General features: G+C 48.2%; 1 protein-coding gene across 5 annotated transcripts; it reads right to left on the reverse strand.

The window, feature by feature from the left end:
* Positions 1 to 4,402: 4,402 nt before the first annotated feature.
* Positions 4,403 to 23,644, reverse strand: PPIE (peptidylprolyl isomerase E). 5 transcript variants are annotated; one of them, XM_020983591.1, is made up of 11 exons: positions 23,531 to 23,638; positions 21,559 to 21,657; positions 19,595 to 19,638; positions 17,958 to 17,984; positions 11,988 to 12,069; positions 11,131 to 11,231; positions 9,315 to 9,438; positions 8,693 to 8,878; positions 7,770 to 7,912; positions 4,904 to 4,930; positions 4,403 to 4,810 (listed from the first exon to the last, which is right to left on the reverse strand). In XM_020983591.1, exons 1-11 carry the CDS (start codon positions 23,559 to 23,561, stop codon positions 4,742 to 4,744), a joined length of 933 nt encoding a protein of 310 aa, XP_020839250.1. In that variant the 5' UTR covers positions 23,562 to 23,638; the 3' UTR covers positions 4,403 to 4,741. The 5 variants fall into 5 exon arrangements, with proteins under 5 accessions (XP_020839250.1, XP_020839252.1, XP_020839254.1 ...); XM_020983593.1 differs by lacking the exon at positions 4,904 to 4,930 and having other exon boundaries at positions 23,531 to 23,636; XM_078145467.1 differs by lacking the exons at positions 4,403 to 4,810; positions 4,904 to 4,930 and adding an exon at positions 4,937 to 5,072 and having other exon boundaries at positions 23,531 to 23,639.
* Between the last annotated feature and the right edge of the window lie 892 nt (positions 23,645 to 24,536).

Here is a 24,536-nt window from a genome sequence, read left to right on the forward strand (position 1 = left end):
GATGGTCTAACCCTGTCTCCTCCTTCCTGTATCAGTGCAGTTGATTTTTTGAACCCAAGCGTCATGGTTTACATTGATTCCTTTTGATGTTAGCTCTAGGCCCATTGTCTAGCCTATAGTCATGGCTAGCTCTACCAGCTCAGATCAAGAAATGCATATGTGAACTTTCAAAAACTATTCATTTTTTATCACTGCTTTCAGAAAAAAAAGTGATGGGGATGGAGCCATGAAATTAGTTATCTTATATTTCAATAGAGATAGAAGAATATATTGGAAATCAATAATAATAAGAAATGGGCTGGCATAAAAGCCCGATCACTTACCAAAACCTGTTTCTCTGGTACTAGAAAACAATTTAGAACTAATCTCCTAAATATACTAGCATGCATACCCTTTGACCCAGTGATAGCATTACTAGGCCTATACACCAAAAAGATCAAGGAAAGAGGAAGAAGGTACATATGAACAAAAATACCCATAGCATGGGGTGGCTAGGTGGTGCAGTGAATAGAGCTCTGGTCTTGGAGTCAGGAGGACCTGAGTTCAAATGCAGCCTTAGACGCTTAACACTTACTAGCTGTGTGACCCTGGGCAATTGCCTCACTAAAAAAAAAAAATACAGCAACTTCTTTGTTGTAGTGAACAACTGAAAACTAAGGGGGTTCCCAACTATTGGGGAACAGCTAAACAAACTGTGTTACGTGAATATTATAGAAAAGTATTGCAACTTGGGAAGACTTGTATGAAATGGTGCAGAGTGAAGTGGGTAGAACGAGGAGAACAATTTATATAATAGCAGCAACATGGCAAAGAAAAATAACTTTGAAAGACTTAAGAACTCCAGTCATTTCAGGGAGCACCACGTGTGACTAGAGGGCTGGTGCTAGCGCATGCATGCTGCTTCCAGAGGTAATGGCCTCAAGATACAGAAGAAGGCAGACATTCTTGGACTTGGCAGGTGTGGAGATTTGTTTTGCTTGATTAAGGTTTTGTGCTATAAAAGATCATTTTTCTTTTTTTAGTGGCGGGCTGAGACTTGTGGTCCCCTTTTTTAATAGGGACTAGCTGCAGCCCCCTCCTCCCACTGGTGACTTCCTCCTGGAGCCTCCATTTTGAGGAAAAGCCTGGACCCGCCATGTTTCACTATCTGAACTTTACCACCATGCCTCCACTAGGGCACTGTCTTCTTTTTACTTCCTCTTATGTGCCGTTGCCCCTCTTCCCACCATTAGCATGTAAGCCCCTCGAGGCCAGAGATTATCTTTTTACTTGCATTTATATCCCCAGCACTTAGCACAGTGCCTGGCCCATGGTAAGCCCTTAGTAAATGTTTGCTGACTTGATTTGACTAAGTACTGGAGATATAAAGATGAAAGTCGAACAGTCCTTGAGATTACATTACACTGGGAGGGGTCTGAGGCTCAGTGTGCTGGCCTGAATCAATCTCAAGATTTGGGAATGGTCTTTTATGTTAGGGTTTTTGTTTTTTTTTTTCCCATGAAGACATTTGCCAGTTTATCCCTTACATTTCTTCTTGGGGGTCAGGGTGAGAGGTGCGAGGAGAGGTAGAAAAAATTATAGGAAATATATACATATATATATATATATATATATATATATATATATATATATATATATATATACATATATATATATACACACACACACACACAAATATATGTGTGTGTGTATGCATGTGTATTTATATTCATATATATACACATATACATATATGTGTGTATGTATATACATACATACACACATATGTGTGTATATTTATGCACATACGTACGTGTGTGTGTGTGTGTATACACATCCTGATAGCCCTTGTGGGGTAAAGCAATGACTGGAGATTTCCAGAAATCATAGGATCATAGAGCCAGAGCTGGGAAGAACCTTAGAATTCATCTAACCCAGCCTCTTCATGCAGGTAGAGATATCAGACGTGGAATTTAAACTCGGGTCCTTGCATTGATTCTGGGGCCATGAGACCCAGGCTGCTTCATCTACTGTTGTGGTCTCCCTGTTCAATTACCTGTTCAACAGTGCCAAAGTTTCTGAACTTAAGGCTTGCCACAGATGGAAGATGGTTTCTCCTCCCTTGGCCGAGCAAAGATTAAGGGGCTAGAATTTTCTGATATTTGAGGCTGGTGGTTCCAGTTTTTGGAATCCTGCGTCGTAAGGCAAGATCATGGATCCACCTCCTCACCTTGGTAGAAAAATACTATTTGGCATGCCCAGCTGTTTGCAGTCACCATTCCGCCCACGTGTGGCCTCTGGACGCAGCTGTGATTGACATACGAAATGTTTCCCCCAGACGCGGGGGAGGCCAGAGTTTGTTGGGGACCGAATGGATAGAAACAGGTTCAGGAAAGGGATGCATTTTTTTTATTTTTTGACAGCTGGAAAGAGAGTTATCTTTCCCCTGCTTTGAAAGAAAGGCGCATAAATCAGGACTGAACTGTCACAAGTCTTCGGACCCTGGTGAGGACGCTATTGCTGCCGACAAAGTTGAGGCAGCAATGAGCCCCAAAGCCAGGCCTGTCCCCTGGAGGACCAGGTTTCCCCCAGGGGGTTGAAATGGCTTTCAGCAAATCCACATTTCCTCCATTATAACTAATGAGGGGAGGGGTGAACACCTATTTCTCAGGCAATAGCCAGCTGCCTTTGGGGAAGGGGGATCAGTAGCTAAAAAGACACAAAGCAGACCTTCTTTTGCTTGCTTTCATAGCATGCTGGGGAAGGGAGAGCTAGCTGGGCAAAGATGAAAGCAATCATCAAGGGCTAGGAGAGTGAAGGCTGGATGAGGCCAGACCCTTGCTGCACCACGTGCCGTGGTGGAAGGACAGCTGTATACTGGCTCTGACTGCTATGTTCTGGCAAAGAGATGGTTGCTTAGTTACATCACCTTTCCAAATCTGTTTCCTCATCTGAAAAATGGGTAGAGCAACACTTGGCTCACAGGGTAGTGGAGAAAGGGCTCTGAAAACCCTCTGCATAAATGGGAGTTGTGATTCCTAGTCAGGAAGGCCCTCCGAGGGGAAAGGGAAAACGTCTTGTAAGCCAGGGAGCCAGTGGGTATGGACAGGAAAAGGGCGAGGAAGCCAAAGGGGTGGCTGCCAGAACCAAGCCTGCTGGGAAAGGAAGGGAGACGGGCCAGCCAAGACCTGGGGGTTAGGAGTGATGGCACACCCAGCTCCCACACTCAGTGGGCGATTCCCTTTCCTGGCAGGTTACAAGGGGGGGGCTTCGTATGCAAGCATCCCCCTGCACAGAGAAGCTGCACAACCTGATGGCGAAAGACCAGACAGGCGGAGTTCTTTCTCCATGTCCAGCCCCGGTTCTACATACATTCCACCAGGGCCAAGATGGGTGCGGGCAAACAAGGGCAGCCCACATGCCAAGAACTTGCACGGGGCCTCTGACGAGAAAGGAGAATGGAGAAAAGGGCCTCATCCACGGGTCAACAGAGCGAGGGCGTCTGGGGTCAGTTTACAGGCTCAATAAGAGCCCATCCAGAGGATGATGGAGGTACCAGGCCTGACAGGCGCTGCTTTGGGAAATCAGCATTGTGCAAAGGGGCATCTTCCTGGTGCCATTCAACCAGGATTATCTCCCTTCCCAAGCAAACAAGGGTAAACCCTATTTCCCAATGAGTCAAAGGCTAGCTGAGTACCGTAAGGGAGTGTAGGTAGGTCAGGAAAGGGGCCTTGACTAGCTGGCTCACTTCTAGGTATGCGGACGTGGTGGGGGGAGTGCAGCGAATCCTGGACTTATGGAAGGAACTGCCAAGATGAAAACTCCCTTGCCATTAATGCAGATCTGCTACTGTCTGTGACCAGCTTTATAGGTGTGCTGGAACACTAAGAGGCCACACAGCTAGTTGGTGAATGAGGCAGGATTTGTACTCGGGTTTTCCTGATGCAAAGACCAACCCTCTACTCACTGTTTCATGTTACTTCCAAATATTACACAACAAAGGGGAAAATGATGAAGCCAGGAATCCTGGGTCCCGGGCTTGGATCTAAGATGAGTCATGTCACATACCTGAGCCTCAACTTTCTCATCTGTAAAATGGGGGTCCTAAGATTAAGTGCCATAAAGGACCTTAGCAATCACTTGTCTGACCTTACATTTTCCAGCTGAAGACACAGGGCCCGGAGAAAAGAAATGACTTGCTTAAGGTCAGGAAGAGAATAAGCAGCAAAACAAGGGTTCAAGCCCAGCCTCCTACTCTTGGCCTGGTGCTCCTTCCACTGCCCCAAGGCACCTGCACTACCCCTCACAGCACTGTCAGAAGGAAAGGGCTTGGTAAATCTTTGTGGGCTATAAATAAGACAAGGCTTATCATGGATAATCACAATCCTGTCACTGGCAAAACCTCCATAAAGGATGGACCACAAACAGAAAAATCAGAATTTATTTTTACACAATAAAAATGACACAAAACCAAGACTTGCAGGACCAGAACAGACCCTGAGCAAGAGGGCTCCTGAGCCAAGGACAGTCACAAAATCCACCTGCAATCTTTTTCCCTTGGTTTCCTGAAGGTCTCCTGGTCTCCACAGGCACACTGCGGTAAAGTGCTCACTCACGAGGAAGCCCACAAGGCCGCCATGCTTCGGGCCATCCTTCACCAGACGGAACGACGCCCTTTCCAACCAGGCATATCAGACGTTTCCTTCTCGCTTGTGCCAGTGCGACTCGGCTGGGGATCCAGGAGGAGAAAGAAGAAAGCCCCTCACACGTACTCGCCACAGTCTGAGATGATCACTTTCTGTTTTGGCTTCCCATCTTTGCTGCCTTGAGCCTTTCAATGCAACAAGAAACAAAGAGTGAAGAAAACAGTCTCTGACCCAGGGCACCCACTCGCCTGCCCGTCCTTCACCAAGCACCCCTCTACCTGGATGTGCTGGACCCCAGGCTCGGCCTTAGGGGAAGACACAGAGAACACGGGCTGAGCACATCACCCACCAAGATGAGAAGTCTTGTTCTCGAGGGCTTCAAACACTCCTCCACCTGCTCCTAAGTAACAGTCCCCATCTACTCGGGAGCTCTTTTATATCTACTTTCTGAAATGATCAAGGTTGATACTATATCATTTTCTTACTGATGCTAGTTACAGTTCACTGATTTTGTCCTGTAACTGCTTTAGTCATGGGTCTCTGTCTCTGAACTTGGCTCAGAATTCAGCTGGCTTGTAATGGCCTAAGGTTAGAAATCCAGTTCTCTGGCTAATTACTGTTCCATTCTTGCCTCAAGGAATGTAGCTAACCTTTGGAGCGTGGTTTGCCATAAGGGAGTCGGGCCTAGGATCTTTTTACACCACCAAGCTATCCTTCAAAGATGGCCGAAGGGTCTGGGCCCCTATCTCGCAGGTGGATTCAAACAAGGAACACTTCTCAAGTCACGGCAGAAAGAAGGGGTCACTGCTAGCCCATCATTACCGATCACACTGTTTTCCACGCTTCAGTTATGTAGCCAATCATACTGTCCCCAACCCCATGATGTCGCCTCTCCCATTCTGCTCTTTGTCCTGTCTTCCCCAAAACCTGGAAAAGAGAACTATCCCCCTCATTTGGGGTCTCAGCTTATCGGGGAAGCCGAGGTCCTATTTATTGGTAGAGTTGCGCTTTACCAACAAATTGACCATGCTTGAAACTTTGTGCCTCAGTTTACCTGATTTTAACTGTTACACTTCCTCGTAACCACCCTGTGAGGTGTGTGAATGTACAAGGATCACGCCCAATTTAAAGAAGAGAAAACCAAGGTTCAGAAAGGCTATGGGAAGATAGACATGCCCCTCCTCCTGCAGGGAACCACGCTAGCACTTGTACAAAGAGAACAGGACAAATAAAAGAGGCCTGGCAGGGCCTCCTTGTTGTTCTTACAGTCACCTGGACGAGCCCCAAATTTGATCACGTACCAGCTCCTAGATTAATTTACAAGAAAGGCCCCAGTCTAAGGGCCTTTGGGCTCAATTGGACTCAGACAACATTTCCCACCTGTCCACTGTGTTCTGGATCCTAAGCCAAGCACTGTGGGGGAGCCTCTAATAAAAGGTGGCCCTGCCCTCGGATAAGACACACACAGGGCTATCACAATACGAGCCCAGTCCTCCTTCCTCCTGCCTCCAGGGTACTTTGTACTCTCTCACGCTCATATACTCAGTCCCTGCAGAGTGACTGCATGCTTGCTGTACAGGGCTGTGAACTGACTTAGGGGTCCTGTCTCTCCTCCAAGGACAAAGACCATCTTACTTTTTTTCCAGCGTGTCCCCTCAGTGCAGAGCTTGGGGCTCTCTCTGCACATGGGGCTACACACTCAATGGCTAGTTTAACGAACAAACGAAGGGAATGGAGGAGCATCTATTAAGCTCTTACTGTGTGCTCTCAAGGATCTCCCATTCTAACTGGGAGACAACACAGAAAGCGCTCACGGTCATTCCATGGCTGACGGCAAGACTGGCTGGGACTGAGGTTCTGGAAGACTGCAAGATGCCAAGGACATGGGCAGCAGTGGCAGGGCAGATGGCCCCTGACTATGAGGACCCTGGGCCCAAGGGGAGAGAGACGCGAGGCTTGGGATCCCTCTAGAAAAGGCGAGGATGCTGGGGTCAGCATCCTGTGCTAGACACACACACACACACACACACACACACACACATACACACACACACACACACGCTGCCATTAGTGAAGGACAAAAGCTAATGAGAGTCAGAGAAAGAAGACAGCTCTCCCTTCTGGCTGGACGAAGAAGGCCCCCGAGGAAGGATTTTGACAGGGGAGACCCTACGGGTGGCGAGAACGGCGTGAACAAAAGCACAAACGGGCTCAGAGGCTGAGCACTGGCTGGGCCAGAGCACAGAGTACATGATGGAGAATAAGAGGAAGCCAGAATAGCAGCCCAGGCCCAGAACGAGAAGGCCTCGAATGCTGGGCTAAAGAGTGGGGAATGTGTAGTATAGGCAGTGAGAAGCCACGGAAAGCTTTTTAGGAGGAGACCGACCCAATCAGAACTCTTCTTCTGAACAGGGGTTCTTAAAGAGGTGTCCATAGATAGATCTCAAGGGAAAACTTACATCTTTATTTTACTAACCACCATCTGAAACCTAGCATTTCCCTCACTTCTGAACGCAGGTCCCAAACCACAATAGTATTAGCAGAAATCACAAATATCACAATACACCTGTTGCAGCTATCTCCAAATACCCTTTACATGCGTCGCTACTTCAAAATGACTGTCGTCATCAGAGCTGCCTCTAGGTTGCAGCCTTCTTATCTACAGACTGTATTCTGATATAACTGGTTTCTTCTGTAATCCTTGGTGTTTCATTCATTCATGTATTTAAGAACGTTATTCTGAGAAGGGGTTTGCAGGTTTCGCCAGTCTGCCAAAAGGCTCCAGGAAACAAAAAAAGGTTATAATTAACCCCTGCTTGAGAAGATGACCAGGGGAACAGCACACAAGCTGCACTGTGGGGAGAAAGAAGCCAGAGGTGAGGGCATGAGTCAGTAGGCTACTGCAAAACCCCAGTATGAGTGGATAAAGCCCTGGAGGAGGGTGGCAGCAGTGGGAATGGAAAGGAGGGGCTGAATGTAAGACAGCCTGGGAGGGAAAGATCACTACGACCGGACAGGGCAGTGAGGAAGAAGCGGGGTGGCCGTGTCACTAAGGTGACGGAGCCAGGAGGGACGAGAGCGAGCGGGCCTGGGGAGGGAGATGAGCTCAGCTGTGACCGAGCCGAGGTAAGCCCGCCCTGATACCTCGATCTTCTGTACGACATCCATGCCTTCAGTGACCTCCCCAAAGACCACATGCTTTCCGTCGAGCCAGTCCGTCTTGTCACAAGTGATGAAGAACTGGGAACCATTGGTGTTTGCGCCAGAATTGGCCATGGAGAGCAGCCCTGGGGGAGACAGAAAGAGCGCTCAGCAGCCTCCCGGCTCCAGGCGGACGGCTGCGGGGCGGGGCCAGTCCTGGGGAGCGCCAGGGCGTCAGCTTCCTGCTCCTGCCCCAAGCTTCCCGATTTCCAGTTCCCCCAAAGCTGTTAAAGCGTCCCACTTCAACAATATCCGTATCTTCTTTTTACAAAATACAATCTGACAATCAACCCAAGAAACAAATCCCAGAATTACTATACCCCTAGAGAGGCGGTTTTGTTTTGTTTTAGAGAAAGTGGTAAAGAAGGAAGAAAGATGAAAGCACATCGCTGCTAGATAAAAAGCATTTAATTGTATGTACTGCCGATGGCACCGTTCAGCTCGGCACTCACAGCACGATGTGCGTGGATATTTAGACATACAAACATATGCTGATTTCCTCGGGGTGGCTGCTCCTTCCACTGAGCTCAGCCGTCACCCTTTCTGGCCTTCCACAATGGCTTTATGAACTGTGTGGCCCAAAGCAATCCATCACCTGGTGACCGAGCCAGCGTGACGAGCCCCCAGCCCTGAGCCGGGCCAGGGCTCTGACAACTTACAGTCTGCCTTAGGATATGCTGGAGCTGGTGGTCAGCTGGCCAAACCTCTGAGAACAGATCCTCTGGGAACGTATACGGACATAAGCACACGATGTGGCTATTCCAATGCTTGACAACATCTGTGATTTCATCCAAAGATCTCCACATAAGCCAGTCTCAGATTTCCTGGAAAATGAGGGGGTGTGAAAGCCCCGAGCTTGTTCCTACCTGGTCCTGTGTGCTTCAGAATAAAGTTCTCATCATCGAACTTCTTCCCGTAGATGGACTTGCCTCCACTGCCGTTGTGGTTGGTGAAGTCCCCGGCTTGGCACATGAACTGCGGGATGATGCGGTGGAAACTACTTCCTTTGAAGCCAAAGCCCTTCTCATGGGTACACAGACAACGGAAATTCTCTGGTTTGGCAAAATCAAATAAGTTTAGCTCAGAACAATGTGATTTTCTTTGAGAACCTTTACTGAGAAGATTCTCTCTTAATTAATGGCTCTCTGCTCCCCTCCCTTCCTGGCCTCAGCACAGGCTGGGCTCTCTTCCTTGACCCACACCTTAACCCCCACCACTGTCCCCAGATGTTAAGAGGTCACAGAGGAAGAAGGCTCAGACTTGTTCTCCTTGGCCCTAGAGGGACCAACTTACAGAAAGGCAGGTCTGGGATCAACACAAGGAAAATCTTCCTAACAATCACAGCCAGCCAAAATGCAATGGGCCGCTTCAATAGGGAGCGAGTTTCCTGTCACTGAAGGCCTTCAAGTACATGCTGGCTATTCATTCACTGGGGATGCTGTGGAGGAGAGCTAGGATTCAGGTAGAACTAAGGCAGCTCACTCCTACCTGCTGTCATGGGGACGATATCAGAACGCAAAAGCATTTGGATTCGGCCGGCAGGTTTGTTTCCAATCTTGATATCCATATACACCTGAGGATTGGCTCTTGCCTTTTTGACTGGAGGCTCTCCCTGGGGGAAAAAAAAAAGGTAAAAATGTTTTTAATGTTAACATGAGTAGTTGCTTTTTATTGTGAAGAAACATATTTTGTTCACACAACGAAGACATAGACACACACACACACACAGCATTTTCAGACTTCAGTGCATACCTACAATGAGATTTTCCATTATCCCTGGGCTTAAAAAGTACACTTTTTGACCACTGTCTCAAACCAGGGACCCTTCCCTGCCCACTCTGTCAAGAAAGACTCTTTACTTGGGAAGATCTATATAAACTCATGCAAAGTGAAGTGAGCAGAACCAGGAGAACACTGTACACAGTAACAGCAATATCATAAGGACAATCGATCGCGAAAGCCTTGGCTTCTCTGATCAAGACAATGATCCAACACAATTCCAAAGGACCCATGATGAGAGATGCTATTACCTCCAGAGAGAAAACCGATGATCTCAGCGCAGACTGAAGCACGCTGTTTTTCACTCTCTTTATTTTTACTGTTTTATTTTGTATGTGTTTTCTTTCACATGTATAACTGCTATCAAACTGCTTGCCTTTTCAAAGAGGGGGGAGGAAAGGAAGGGAGGGAGAGAATCTGGAACTCGAAATTTAAAAAAAGATTGCTAAAAAAATTTTTACATGTAATTGGGAAATATTTAATAAAATAAATAAAAATAATTTTTTAAATACATTTTTTTTTACTTGTATGAGGGTGCGGTGATGAAGTGTTGGGAAGAGGCATGAAGGCCCCCAATGTGACCCACCGCGCTGGCAATCCTGTGAGAGCAGGACAGAGGCCAGGAGGTGCTAACGTCTCTGCCTAACCTGACAGGGCCTTCTTCTACACCCGCTGCTTCAGCCCAGCTGGTCTGGCCAAGCGTCTGGCTCACACTCTCTCTCCCCTTTACTTCTTTCCCCAACTGAGCTGCAGGCACAAAATAGTCATCTTCAGCCCGCCCACCACACCACGCTCTTCCAGAACCGTCCTGCTTCAAGAGGCTTTCCAGTCAATCTCACCCAGGTCCACTGTGGCATCTGCACACTCCGATGCTGACCAGTGTATAACCAGCCACAGCTCTCTCCCATTAGGCTATAAGCTCCTCATACAGAAAGCTGTCTGCTTCTTACAAAAGTCCCCAAAACCTGAAGCGCTCAGCAATGGAGAGGTGCTCAATAAATGCACACTCACATCACACACCCTCAGCGCTCTGATGCCTCAATCTCAGAAAGCTAAAAACAGGACCCATGTCTTACAGACCACAGCCACAAATCAGGACCCTTACAACCTTGAAAATTCAATACTTCAGAAGTTCCTGACATTATTAATCATAAGTTGGTATCCCATCTTCAAGGTCTTCCCACTCCCATCCTAGGCAGCCAGGCCTGGAGTCAGGAAGACATGAGTTTAAAACCAGCCACAGATGCTTACCAGCTGTATGACCTTGAGTAAGTCACTTAACCTTTGCCTGCCTCAGTTTCCTCAAATGTTAAAAAAAATTGGGGATAATCGTAGCACCTGCTTCACAAGGTTACTGTATCAAATGGTGGAATATTTGTAAAAGGTCTCAGCACAGTGCCTGGCGCACAGCAGGCACTTAGGAAAGGCTTGCTCCCTTTCTCCCTCTTCATCTGACATGGCCGGTATCAAAAGCACTATAATTTATTCAGTCTCTACTCAGGAAGGCCTGAGCCCTGTCATTTACCTCCTGGGCTTCCGATTTGGGAGGCTCTGATGCTCCCTCCTCTTTATTCTCCTCAAGTGTCTTCCCAGAAAATTTCTTCAACCACTCATCATCTGACCACACTGAGTGAAAAGAAAAGAAACACCGTCAATGGTACGAGGGCCAGAATGGCGACTGACCACTAAGTGGGGACACCCAGCTCACCACTGCTTAGTCACCAAGTATAGAAGGACAATTTGTCCCTCCTGGCTGCAGAGAAGAAAGGCTAATAGTGGAAAATTTCATCCCTTTTTCATCTGTACAGAACACAGCTCTTTGCACTGGCAAACAAGAGCGGGACGAAGGGACAAAGCCAGCCACTTGGAGATGGGGAAGTGCCTTCCTGAGGGCGCCCGTCCGCCGAGATGCGCGACAGCCCAAAAACAGCCAAGCTGCCAAACTCTGAGCCTCAGTTTACTTAACTGCAGAACTGGGATGGAGATTCCTGTACCTTCCAACCTCACGTGGGGACTGGTCCAAGTGCACTTTAGAAACCAGAACGTCCTACATCACTGTAAGCTGGTACCATTGCTCGTCTCCAATTAGAGCCAAACAGTGATCACAGGTAGGAAGTAAAAAAATAAAATCTTCCTCCAGAGTAGAAGCAGCATGTATATTTTTGCTACAGAGGGAAGTCAGCTGTTCCTGTTTCAGCTCCTCTGTCGATGGACTGGCTTAGGTATTTTTCTCTATCGTTATCCCTTCCCCACTGTGCCAGAGTAGCTGGTGGTGGCAGAAGTCCTGTGCAGGAACATCAGCCATGCCAGAAGGCTCAATGTTGTGAGACCTGCCCAAGGGCACGGATGGGGGATGGACAATCAGTCCCTCCGCTCACTCACCCGGTCTGGAAGAGCCTTCTTTGATTTTCATGGGTTTGGCCAAATTGACGCGAATTGTCCTTCCAAAGAGCTCAGACTCATTCTAAAAAGGATGAGAGGAAAACTCAAACACTGCTGTGAAGACGACCTGTGAGGTTCACGCTGCTCAAAGGGCCCCCACACCTCGAGCATTTGCTCCCTGGCCCTCTCCTCCTGCTCCGGCTCCCTTTCTCTTGGGCTGGCCGGCTCTTCCCGCTCACCTCCCAATTCTGTTAAGCCAGAAGCATGGAGAGAAGCACCCATGCCCTCTTTCTGCTCCATGTGTCCTTCCCCACCCACCAAGCTCCCACCCAGCCCTTCTACTAGAGCCTTGAAAACCCCCATTCCATTTCATAGAAGTGTCCTGGCTACAGTCAGAGAACCAAGGTTCAAATCCCACCTCTGATGATTACTACTTGTATAAACTTGGGCAGGGTCACTTAATGTCCCAAGACCCCACTATCCCCATCTGTAAAAGAGGGGAGGGCGCTGGGGGCCCTTCTGGCTTTGGGATCAACCATGCTCTCCTCACTACATTCCTTCCACAGCCTCACAGGAAGTGAAATCGAGCTTTCGCCAAAAGGCTGGATGCACAGTCAGAACAGCGTTGCCCGCTCCCTCTGTGACACTGGGCCGTGTCCTCAACGAGCTGGGCCTCGATAAGGTCCCTTCCCTCTCAATCCTGAGTCTGTGTCTCTGGCTGCCTCTTTTCCCACTCCCCTATTTTACAGAGCTTGGAGACAGAACCAACATACTCCCTGCTCCCCATAAACACTCGGTTGTTTTCACGGAATCACCTTTGATCCTTTGAAATTCCAGTCATCCTAAGCTAAGCTCTCCTGATCATCACCACTGTCACCTCCTGACATCTGGCACACACTCCCACCTTCCTCAATGAAGGAGCTCAGTTTCCTCCCCATCCCTTTCCCTGCAGGCGTCTTGGGAGATGTGCCCACCCACGCCGCCGAGCTTTCTAACAGCCTGTCCCCGAGTTCCTTGAGTTTGATTCTGGGTGCTACATCTAGAGAAGACATCGACAGGATGGGCACAGGAGAGGTGGGGATCCTGGATAGTGCAGGGATTGAAGACCATGCCCCCAGAGGACAGAACGGTCCTGAGAAGAGAACCTTTAAGTGGGGAAGGGTCACAGTGGCCGTCCTCAATTATCTAAAGGGCAGTCATATGCAAGAGGAATCACACATGTTCTGACAGCCCCCACCCCCAGGGCAGAATTAAGAGCAAAAAGGGGAAGTTTACAGAAGGGCAGGTGTAGGCTTATGGAAAGGAAGCATTTCCTAACAATTTTTCAGTCATGTCTGATTCTGTGACCCCCTTTGGGGTTTTCTTGACCAAGACACTGGAGTGGTTTGCCATTTACTGCTCCAGCTCATTTCACAGATGAGGAAACTGAGGCCAACAGGGTTAGGTAACGTGCCCAGGGTCATACAGCCAGATCTGAACTCAGGTCTTCCTGACTCCAGGCCTGGCCCTCTACCTACTGCTCCACCTAGCTGCTCCTAACAATCAGACCTGGGCAAAAGTAGGATCGGCTGCCCCAGTAGGTGGTAGACCCCTCTCTACCCCTTTCATTTAAGCTGGACAACCATTTAAGTGTGCAGGATTCCTCTTTGGGTCTGGGTTGGACCCAACGACTGCTGAGGGCCTTCCAGCTCTTCAGAATCTGCTCTCCTTCCTAACTCCCACAACCTCTGCCTGTCCTCTTCACTCACCCACCCACCAGGTGTTTCTACCTCAGAGCTCATCCTCTGAGCTCCAGCCCAACCATCCTAAGCTCTGAAATTTCATCCAGTGACCACACTCTCCTGGTTCTTCCACCTCTCTCCCTCTGACTCCTCCCATATCTGTTCTTCACCTAGGAAGTCTCTTGCCTTTTCCTTATTTGCCCCGGTTCTTATCTCTCATTTCCCACCCTACCTAGTCCTGACCCTGTAATTAACAACTTCAGTAAGCCTCTTTCTCCATACCTGAGTCCTTAGACCATCTGACCTTTGGCCATCTCTGCCCTGCAAACCTTTAACCCTGGCTGACTCCTACTCTCCACCCTCCTCCCCTCCTACTCTCAAGTGGCAGACCACTCCAGAAGGAAGTCAGGAACCCACCACAAAGGCATGCTATCCAGTCTCATCACAGCCTTCAATGATGCAATCCTCTTATTTACTTCTAATAGATTCTCCATCACAATCTCCACAAGAACTGTTCCAACCTTCTCTCTCCTAACCTTCTAATTCCTAACCACACCCCCCTCCTCCTTACTCTAATCAGATCCTCACGGAAAGACCGAAGCCATCCTCAGCTCCCTATGGCCACTCCCCTAAAAGCTATCAATGTGCTCATTCTCCACCGAGTTTCAGAGGTGTCACCGACGTCCTCCTTGCCAAGACTAGCCCTTTCACCAGGACCTTCCCTGCCTGCCTGCTCTATGCCCATGGCTCTATCAATCACACCCTCTTCTTCTTGGGCATTTTCAGCCCATGTCTACCCACCGAATTCTTCCCCTTCAGGTTATAAACATGCTCAGCTCTCCTCCATTCTTTAAAATCAAACCAAAAAAACTCTTGCTTTTTTTTTTTTTTAACACCCATCTACTCCTCATTACTTTTACAGTATGGCTTCTGTCCCACCATTCTGTTTAAACTGCTCTCTCCAAGGTTACTAATAAACTCATCACCAAATCGAATTCTTTCTTTCCTTTCTCCATTCCAGCACCACACTTGTACTCTCTCTCTCTGACCTGTGATCTGGCTCCTCGTCTTCCTCTTTCCACCTCCTTAAATAAGGGGCATCTTCTTAGGGCATAAGTATGAAGCTGATGAGAATTCAGAGAACCACTGGGTCACTGGGAGGGAGGGAGGAAGAAAGAAAGGGAGGGAAGGAAGGAAGGAGGGAAGGAAGGGAGTTAGGGAGGAAGAGAGGAAGGGAAGGAAGGAAAAAAGGGAAGGAGAAAGAGGAAGGAAGGAAAGGAGGGAGGAAGAAAAAGAGGGAGGGAAGGAAAGAAGAGAAGGAGAAAGGAAGGAAGGAAGGAAGGAAGGAAGGAAGGAAGAACACTTACGAAGTTCCAGGCCCTGTGCTAACTGCTTTACAAACATCACCTCAACTGATCCTCACAACAGCCCTGGAAGGTAGATGCTTTATGACCTCCATTTTGCAGCTGGGAAACTAAGGCAGACAGGGTTAAGAGATCTGCCCAGTCACACAGTTTGTAAGTGTCTGAGGCTGGATTTGAACTCGGGTCTTGAACTTGACTCCAAGCTTCACATTCTATCTGCTGCACCACCTAGCTGCCTCTATGAATAAAGTGATACAAAGTGGAAAGATGGTGCCAAAAGAACAATATACAAATACAGAGTGACAGAGTCAACACTAGGCGGCAACACAACTTGGGACGAGGCCAGACACAAAGGACAATGCTGGTGCCAAACTAGCTACGCCAGGGCACCCGTTCACGTTAGCTTACAGCTGGTAAAATGTGCCATCAGTGGGGCGATGCCACTCGGAGGTTGTGCTCGACAAATGATTTCAGGGCGTGCACTGTGCGGGGCTTTGCCGGCAAACATCCGTTGAACCAGATCAGATGTAACGAGATTTTTTTTTTAAAGCAGGTCTTTGCCCCAGGCTGGTCCTTGGTCATCTTGTCCTCTCTCTGTACCCTTTCCTCAACGCATCCACCCCATCTTTGTTCCGTCTATCTCTTGGGGAATTCCCCAATCCACTTCCCTCCCTGCCAAGCTTTCTCAGAGCTCTCCTGTCTCTGGGCTGTCTCCACCTCACAGAGCAGAAACGCTAACAGGTCAAACGGACAAGGGATTCAGAGACGGGAGAAGACAGGACCGCTGAGCTGCTGGTTTGAACTCCAGAGGTTTAAAGCTGAACTCATTACCTCTCCCTTCCAAAAAACTACCCTTCCTCCTAACTTCTCTCCCCATTAACAGCATCATCATGATCCCTGAAAACGGAAGTCCTCCTCCCACCCCATCACTGTATGAATCCAGTCAGGGGTCAGAGCTTGGGAATCTTCCCTCGACGAGGTGGCTCAAATCCTCATGGTGCTCTTCATTCCCGCGGCCCCTCATCTCCTCCTGCCCATGTTGTTGGAACAGCTGGCTCTCCTGTGTCCCCTTCCCAATCCACCCTTCCTATCACCACCCAGACAGATCTTCCTAATGCAGAGCACATCACTGTTTCTTTACTTAGAACCCTTCCCACGCCTGTGGAGCACACTGTCACCCCTCACAACGTGGTTCCACCCTGCCTTCCCAGCCTTACCCCCTAACACTCCTTCAGGTCCTCCATATGCTGCCAGACTGACTCCTCCTCCTCCATGTTCAGGCTCCTACCCCATCTCCATAATAACAATAACAAGAAAGATACCCCTCATTCGCACAGTATATTAAAACCTTTTTAAGCCCCTCCCTCCCTTCAAGAACCAATTGAGGTATTATACCTCAAGGTCCTATTCCCCCCTCCTAACCCACTCCCAACCTTCCAGACCCACTCCTGCCCCCTGCAACCAAAAGTAACCTCTCCCTCCTCACAGTCCCTGTAATACTTGGCCTACACCGTTCTCTTACACCTACCAAAGTCTCCTTTGCATCTGCTCTTTCTGTGGTAGGTATCATTTCCCTCTATTAGACTTTAAGTTCCTCCAAAGCAGGGTCTATGGTCACATCTATCTTTGTGTAATAAGGATTAGCAGTATCTTGCAGAATAGGGATGTAAGTCTCAGGGACATTCACTTACCCACCATTTCCTAATCTGTAACAAATCTAATCTGAAACAAATATTTGTTTCTATATATTGTCTCTCTTCCACTTCATTTTCTAATCTGTAAAATGGAAGTGTCATTGCTTTTTCTGTCTTCTTAACAACAGATGATGCATATAATGCTTATCACAATTAAAATCTATGATACTGGTATATGATAAACACACACTATTATCATACTATAAGGAGCTGAAATTTCATCTGTTTTCAGTACTCCCTCTGCTAAGACAGATCACAACCCCCTCTCTAATTTAGGTCAGCAAGAGCGGCCTTGAATGACAACACCACCCTTCTGCAGCCACTGTGGCGCTGAGCCCTCCGACCTCAGCCAACAAACAAAAAGTCTGCCCCAAGAGTCCGGCTTGGGAGAACCTGCCAGGCAGTGTTTCAAAGACCCAGAATGACCCCCAGTCTATGAACTACCAGAACTGAACTTTTAATACTTAGTGGCGGTTTTTTGGTTCTAGTCCAGTGATTTCCTTGATGGGAGAACTCCCAGTGTGGAACTGCCTTCGTCCAATGTACACTGGTAAGGTGTATCTAACTTAGTCTCTTGAAGAGTTCTGGGGCACTGAGAAGTTGGTGGCAATGGTCACACAGCTAACTGGTGTCAGGAGCAGGACAGGAAATCAGGGCATTCTTGCTCCAAAGCCAGTTCTCCTGCTACTATAGCAGAGGCATCACTTATCCTTCTGGGGAACCCCTCGCAAGCTCCCCCAAGGTGTCCTTGTGATCTCTCCCATTAATCTCACACACACACACCACACACACACAGAGCATCCTGACCATCACAAAACGAACTCTTTTTGCGTGCCCTGTAAAATGAACATGGGTAGGGGAGCGAGCAGGTGCCATGATGCTTTCAGGACTGGTCTAAAATAAGGCGTGAGGATGTGTGAAATCTTTTCCTCGGGTTCACTGTGCTCAGAAGTCATCAGAATAAACGTCAGGCTAAGCAGACACTAAGTAACAGCTTTTGAGATACGGTGATTTTTCACCTTAAATAAAGGCTATTGTTCACCAGAAACTCTGAACTAGAGATACACTGGCTATTTTAAATAGAGATTTGTTTAGTGGAGGAGAGGCAATACATAGAAACAAATATTAAGTCATTAAAATGTATAAAACTAAATAGGAACGTTAGTGAGAAATAAGGAACATGATGCATACCATGTTATCGATAGCTGCTGCAGCATCCTACAGAGAGAGAGAACCAAAAAACAGTTAATTACCATTTTGTAAAAACTACAGTGCAATGCAACTGGGCATTTAAGTAGAAATCATGATTTAAAAAAGGCAGCATTAACCAATCTCTCATGTAATAATCATCTAAGCAAGGTCCTCTCCAAGGTGAGTCAGGGCTCCGTCCTGGACCCTCTCCTTTCTCTAATCAGTAAGCCCACGGATTCAATTATTATCTCTAAACAGATGACTCCCAACTCTATATATCTACTCCTAATTTCTCTCTTGAACTACTATCCCTCTTACTTACTGTCTGCTAGACTTCACCACCAGGACGCCCGGTAAATGCTCCAAAATCAGCACGTGCAAAACAGAACTCAATACATCACCCTCCCCAAATCCATGCCTCCTCTAAACGTCCCTATTTCCACCGATAGCCCCACCATCTTTCCAGCTTGGGGAGTTTGCAGCCCTGAAGGCTTCCTCGATCCCCATGCCCAACCAACTGCCAATACTCCATCTCCAGTATGTCTTCATGGCCTTTCTGGCTCACACCTCCCTTCCAAGTCTTAATTATTACCCCCTTTCATTCTCTGCTGCAGTCCCACGGGCCTGATGGCTGCTCCCCACACACACAATCCCATCTTGTATCTTTGGACATGGGGTCTCCCATGTCTGGAATACACCGCCTCCCCCCCGATACCTCCCAGGCCAGAACCACCTCCTACATCAGGCCTTTCCTGGGCCAACTTCCTCCATGACACCGCCCATTATTAGCATCCTCTCCCTGCTAAACTGCTGTGAATTGCTTTGTATGTGCTTGATGGCATATTCTTTATACAAAACAGATGTATATTCTGTGTTTACCTGTATGCCTATTATAGAGTCTCCAGTAAAATGTAAGCTCCTTGAGGGCACACAATTTTTTTTTGTCTTAGTATCCCCAGCACTTGGGACAGTACCCTGCATACAGCAGGTGCTTAATCAAGACTTCCTGAAATAAAAAAAAGTTTGCCCTGAAAGCTCACACACATTTCACTTGGATCTCCACTGAAAAACCCTCATGAGAATGAGCATATTTCCAAGGAGCGCCCCCAAGGAAGAATGGCTCATTCTGCGGTCGAAAGACAAATGAGGGGAAATCAAAGCTTTCAAAGCAGGGTGCTTCTCAGGTAAACAGATGCCCATCAACTGAGGAGCAGCCACACAAAGTGTAACCTAACAATGAGACTCGATACAATCATGGCAAAATCCAACGAGCTTCATAAAGGAAAGCAACCAGAACTGGGAAAACAATATACATCATGACCACAATGGAGACGGAAAAAAACCCCCAAGCCATACTGGGCAATTCTAACGCCCAAGCCTGTCCCCAAAAAGGCAGGAGCAAAACCACCTTCCTCCTTCTTTGTAGAGGTGGGGGACTGTGGGCATGGAACGCTGCATATATTACCAGATTCAGAAAAGGTACTGGTCGCTTTTGCTGAGCTGGTGTTTTTTTTTTCTTTCTAACAAGGAAGGACAGCTCTGTGGGTACGGGCAGGGGATAAGGAAGGACGTGTATGGAAATGAAGATGAGGTGAGACCAAAAAACATCGAAAAAAACTTCTGTTCCTGTTTCTCACCTCTGCCAACTCAAATTCGACAAATGCAAATCCTCGATGTTTTTCTAAGAGAGAATACAGAAAGGAATCGTTAGACAATATAACTTCATGATAAGACACACTGCTACCAGTGGAGCTCAAGAAAAAAACGAGAAATTGCTAAACATCTCTATCAGGAAGTACTTCTTTTTGATGCTGCTACCGAGCCCATTTAGGAATTGACACCGTGATCCGTACACTTTCCTTGACTTAGCCAGGACACACCAAGAATGACCAACATCTTGGCAATGCAGCCGCTCACTTACTTTAACATATCAACAGCTCTGTGACTTGATCAAGGTATACTGGCTAGATCACCACCCTTAGTACACGACTGCTGGAGCTGCTCACAAACCTGGTGGCCAGCCTCCTGTGGATGAGCTCTGGCCGAAGAAGAGTCACCGAGGCCGTCCTCAGCCTTCCCAGACCAGCAGGGCCCGGCAGAACTGGTGGTCCCCTGCACACTATGATGAAACCTTGGGAGAAGACACTGCAGAAGAGCAGCCCCACGTGTTCATACGTTTGATGACATCAGAATTTTAAACCTAACTGGCTATGAATAAGTCCTGCTAACCTTTGCTTACAAAATTGTCTGGGCAACAGATCATAACTCAATCAACTATTGATTATTCATTCAACAAATAATTCTCCATGCCTCCAGTGCACACAATAGTGTGCCACACAGCACAGTGGCAAGCAAGCTAGGGCACGCTCCTTGAGGTGGAAACGGGCCTGGTTTGATCAGAAAGGCCAGGCCCATGTGGCAATCAGAGAACACAGCAACATACACACTTGCGTGACAAACAGCAGTGTAGATCAATGGCGTGTGAAGGCCTCGGCCTGGCTCTCAGCTCTGACGCCGGTTGGGCGAGCTTGGGGAGATCATTTATCTAACTCTCTTTATGGAGAAAACAGGAAGGATCACTTTGGCCCTCCCTACTCTCAAGAAGTTGTTGTGAGGGAAGGGCTCTGTAAACACTCAAGTGCCACAGAATTACGAGAAATCTCATATAAGGATATGACACTGCCATCGTGACGTGGTAACAGCCCACACCTCTGGAGAAGGGAAGATCACAGAAGTCCACTTGGCTGGCTTGGAGGCCACCCAGCAGTCCTGGTGATCGGGTCCCCGCCCTGTAGCGGCCGTCGGCTCTGCTGTGCCACACTGCTGGGGAGGCTGGATTACCCAAACATACTGACTGGAGACCCGCTGGACAGGCAGTGTCAATGGCTTACCCGGCTTCCAATTTCAAGGGAATAATGGATAAAGACTTTAAATTATTTTCTCCTATTGTAAAGCTTTTAATTTAAATAGTCAAATGCGACAAAAAGGCTCAAAGGCTAAGACAGACTCCTCCCCACTCCAATGCACTGTCTGAATTTGATTCAATTCCCATGCTAGCTGCTTGGTATACAAAGTAAAAAACTAAACAGCCCCTGGCCTCCAAGAGGAGAGCCTGCACAAAGGCACAGAGTTGGGAGAGAAGACGAAGTGTGTGGAGAACAGTGGGCCATCCCACTGGGCAAGACTAGAAGAGCTCCCATTAATATAGGGCTTAAGACCAGCAAAGCACTTTACACACCTCATTCTGTATGAACTTCACAAGGACCCTGTGAGGCTGGTGCAAACTATTAGCTTCATTCTACAGATGAGGAAACTGAGTCTCCCCGAGGTGAAATGACTTGGCCAGAATGACAGTTCTTAAGTATCTGAGGCAAGATCTGAACCCTGGTCTTCCTGACTCCCAGTTCAGTGCCCTTCCCACCATACCGCTGGTCTGATAGCACCCCAAAACCTTGACCCTTCTCTTAAGGCATGGCTATTCTTTTGTATTGCCCTTCTCCCCGTGCGTCACAACACATCACAGAGGGTAACTGGGTTTTCCTATGGCACTTCTGAACTCTCCTCCCTAAAATAAAAGAAAAGACATAATACACGTGTTCACCTGTTTCATAATCCAGTGGTATCTGAATGTCTGTGATGTCTCCAAAGGGAATAAAAGCAGCATGAAGGACCTTCTCATCCACCTCCTCTGCCAGGCCACCTGCAAATGAACCAAAGGCATCCTCTGCCATTCCCCTTCACATATGGATCGGGAAGAGAGTCCAACCCACGGGCTAAGCTGGGCCATGCTGGGCAAGCCCCCTGGCCAAGGGCCTCTGTGTCCTCATCCACAGAAGGATGGGCTTGGACCAAAATGACCTCCAAGGTCTCTTAGAGCTTAAAGCTCTAAAGCCATACGCCATGTGCCAGCAATGTGCCTGATGCAGAGGACAGGCTATGCCCTGGTAAGGACCTTGCCTCCACGACAAGGAAACGGCCATATATGCAGTAACAATAGCTAATTTTTACTTATCATTTTCTGTGTCAGGTACTGTGGTAAGTGCTTTACAATTATCATTTCATTTGATCCTCACAACAACCTCGGAAGGTAGGGGCTATTATATTCCCCATTTTTCACTTGAGGAAACTGAGGCAAACAGGGTCAAGTGACTTGCTCAGGATCACCTAGTTAGCTCTCTCACTGCCAAGCCTTTGCACATGCCTGGAATGCACCAACTCTTCTCTTCAGCCTATTAAAGTCCCAGATTTCCTTCACAATTCTGCTCAGGGACCACCTTCTGCACTCAGCCTTTCCTGCCCATCCAAATTACCTGGGGCTCATTTTATATTTTGCATATACTTATATATGTACCTACTGTCTCCTTGGGTAGGCTATAAGCTGCTGGGAGAGCAGGGACTCTTTGCCTTTTGTGTTCTGTAACCCTCAGGGCACAGCACAATGGGAAGGGGCTTTATAAAATGCCTGCCCATTGAAGGGTTTTAAGCAGAAAAATGACAGATGGATTCTTGAGGAAGTTTAGTCTGAGCCAAGAAAGGTCCCAGGGAAGGGGAGAGGAGAGAAGCTGGAGAGCAAGCAGGCTTTTGCAATGTTGTCCTCAACACGGGAGGTCCTTGGTGAACAAGCCTGTAGTCACTCAACAACCCTTTATCAAAGTCTCCTATGTGCCATTCCTTGTCAGCTGGGCAGCAGAGTGGATAGACGGCCAAGCCTGGAATTCGTAAGACCTGAGTTCAAATGTAGCCTCGGACACTTGCTAGTTGTGTGACCCTGGGCAAGTTGCTTCACCCTGTTTGCCTCAGTTTCCTCATCTGTAAAATGAGCTGGAGAAGGAAATGACAAACCAGTCCAGTATCTTTGCCAAGAAAACCTCCAACGGGGTCATGAAGAAGCGAACACGACTGAAAACCCCTGTACAACATGTGCCCTTAGACTCCTTTAGAGCTGGGACAAACCGTCTTTTGCTGTATCCCCATCACTTAGCAGGTGCGTAGGCACTTAATAATTGTTGGTGTGGGCGGCACTCTGGGCACCTTCTGCCTGCATACGGGTGGAAGGCGTGTCCTCACCTGAGAGTTCCCTAGACCGCTGAAAGCACGGTCCATCCCCAAAGAGGTGGTTCGATTTAATTGCACAGGCATTTATTAATAGCCAGCTAGGTGCAAGGAACGGGCGAAAATGCAGAAACCACTCCCTGCCCTCAAGGAGCTTACGTTGGGTCGGGAGATACAGCAGATGGCAAAAAGGTAAATTAAACCTAAAAGAATGCATGCGGAATAGAACCTCACGATTGCCTAAGGACCCAACCTCAGAGCGCGCGCCCCGCCCCCCCCTCCCCCCGCGTAAGCAGCGCAGGCACTGCCCCCGAATGGTCAGCAAGGCTCGCGCCCGCCTCTTCCCCCATGTCTCGCGATACCTAGCCGTGCACGCTCCCTCCCTTGTCCTCCCAGGCCTGAGGCACAAGGCCTCCGACCAGACTCCCCTCACCGGCTCGATATCCTCAGACCGAGTAGAAAACCACTCCTGCTGGAACCTCGACCTTAACCCCAACCCAGAGACTTGAAATTCCACTCACCCACATATAAGACCCGCTTAGTGGCGGCCATCTTGTGTTGGGCTACGCATCCGGAAGTTGACGTCTCCCACCGCCCCCATTTCCGCCCAGGCCCAGAAGGCCGGGGGCGTTGTGTTCCCCTGCAGCCGTAGGCTGGTCACGCTAAGAGGAGGCTTTGTGCGCAGGCGCAGTGTGGGGCGACGATGGCGTCACAAATCGCCCTTTATCTTGGGAGAGAAGGGAGGGAAGGAGAAAGTAGGGAATGGACAGCATTTAAATGTTTACAGTGGCCCTGAGCTAATCACTTGAAAGAGTCGTAAAAAATTTTTTAGTGCCAGTCCTCGAGGAGCTTACATTCTAATAAAGGGAGACAAAACATATAGAGGAGTAATGGCCCGGAAGTACGCCAGTGGAGTGCCCTAGGGCGTTAGGCTGTAGAACGTTTTATCCTGGACTAGAATAAGGGGATGGACAGCATGCTGCTCAAATTTGTGAGGATGCTAACCCGGAAGTGATGACATTCTGATTAACAAAAGTCAGCATCCAGAAGGGCCTTCGAGGTCTAGAACTCTGGGATGACTCTACCAAGATGAAAATGGGTAGTTGGGAGGGCATGACCACTATCTTTAAGAGTTTGTAATGAAGGATGGGGCAGCTAAGTAGTGTAAGTGGATACAGTGAGAGGCCTGGAGTCGGGAAGACTCCTCTTCATGAGTGCAAATCCTCACCCAGACACGTAACTGAGTGACCCTGGGCAAGTCGCTTCACCCTGTTTGCCTCAGTTTCCGCGCCTGTAAAATGAGCTGGAGGAGGAAATGGCAAACCACTCCAGTATCTTTGCCAAGAAAACCCTAAAGGGAGTCGCACAAAAAAGGCTAAAACTGATGCAAGTGAAGAAGACAAGGAAAATTTTTGTTTTGTTTTACTTTGAGCTCTTGGTGTATTGGAGGAATGAGGATAGCTGAAGAAGGGATAGGACCACTACTCGATGTGGATGGATCAGTAACTGACAACAGAAAACATAGAT

This window comes from Phascolarctos cinereus, unplaced genomic scaffold, assembly GCF_003287225.1.
Source record: "Phascolarctos cinereus isolate Bilbo 61053 unplaced genomic scaffold, phaCin_HiC Scaffold_726;HRSCAF=1367, whole genome shotgun sequence".
In the NCBI taxonomy this organism is placed as follows: Eukaryota; Metazoa; Chordata; class Mammalia; order Diprotodontia; family Phascolarctidae; genus Phascolarctos; species Phascolarctos cinereus.

Coding starts and splice junctions, on each gene's coding strand:
- PPIE (XM_020983591.1), bottom strand. CDS start 23,561: ATGGCCGCCACTAAGCGGGTCTTATATGTGG. Junction 19,639..21,558: donor ACCACTGGATTATGAAACAG/GTGAACACGTGT, acceptor ATTCTCTCTTAG/AAAAACATCGAGGATTTGCA. Junction 7,913..8,692: donor TCTGAAGCACACAGGACCAG/GTAGGAACAAGC, acceptor TGTCTCCCCCAG/GGCTGCTCTCCATGGCCAAT.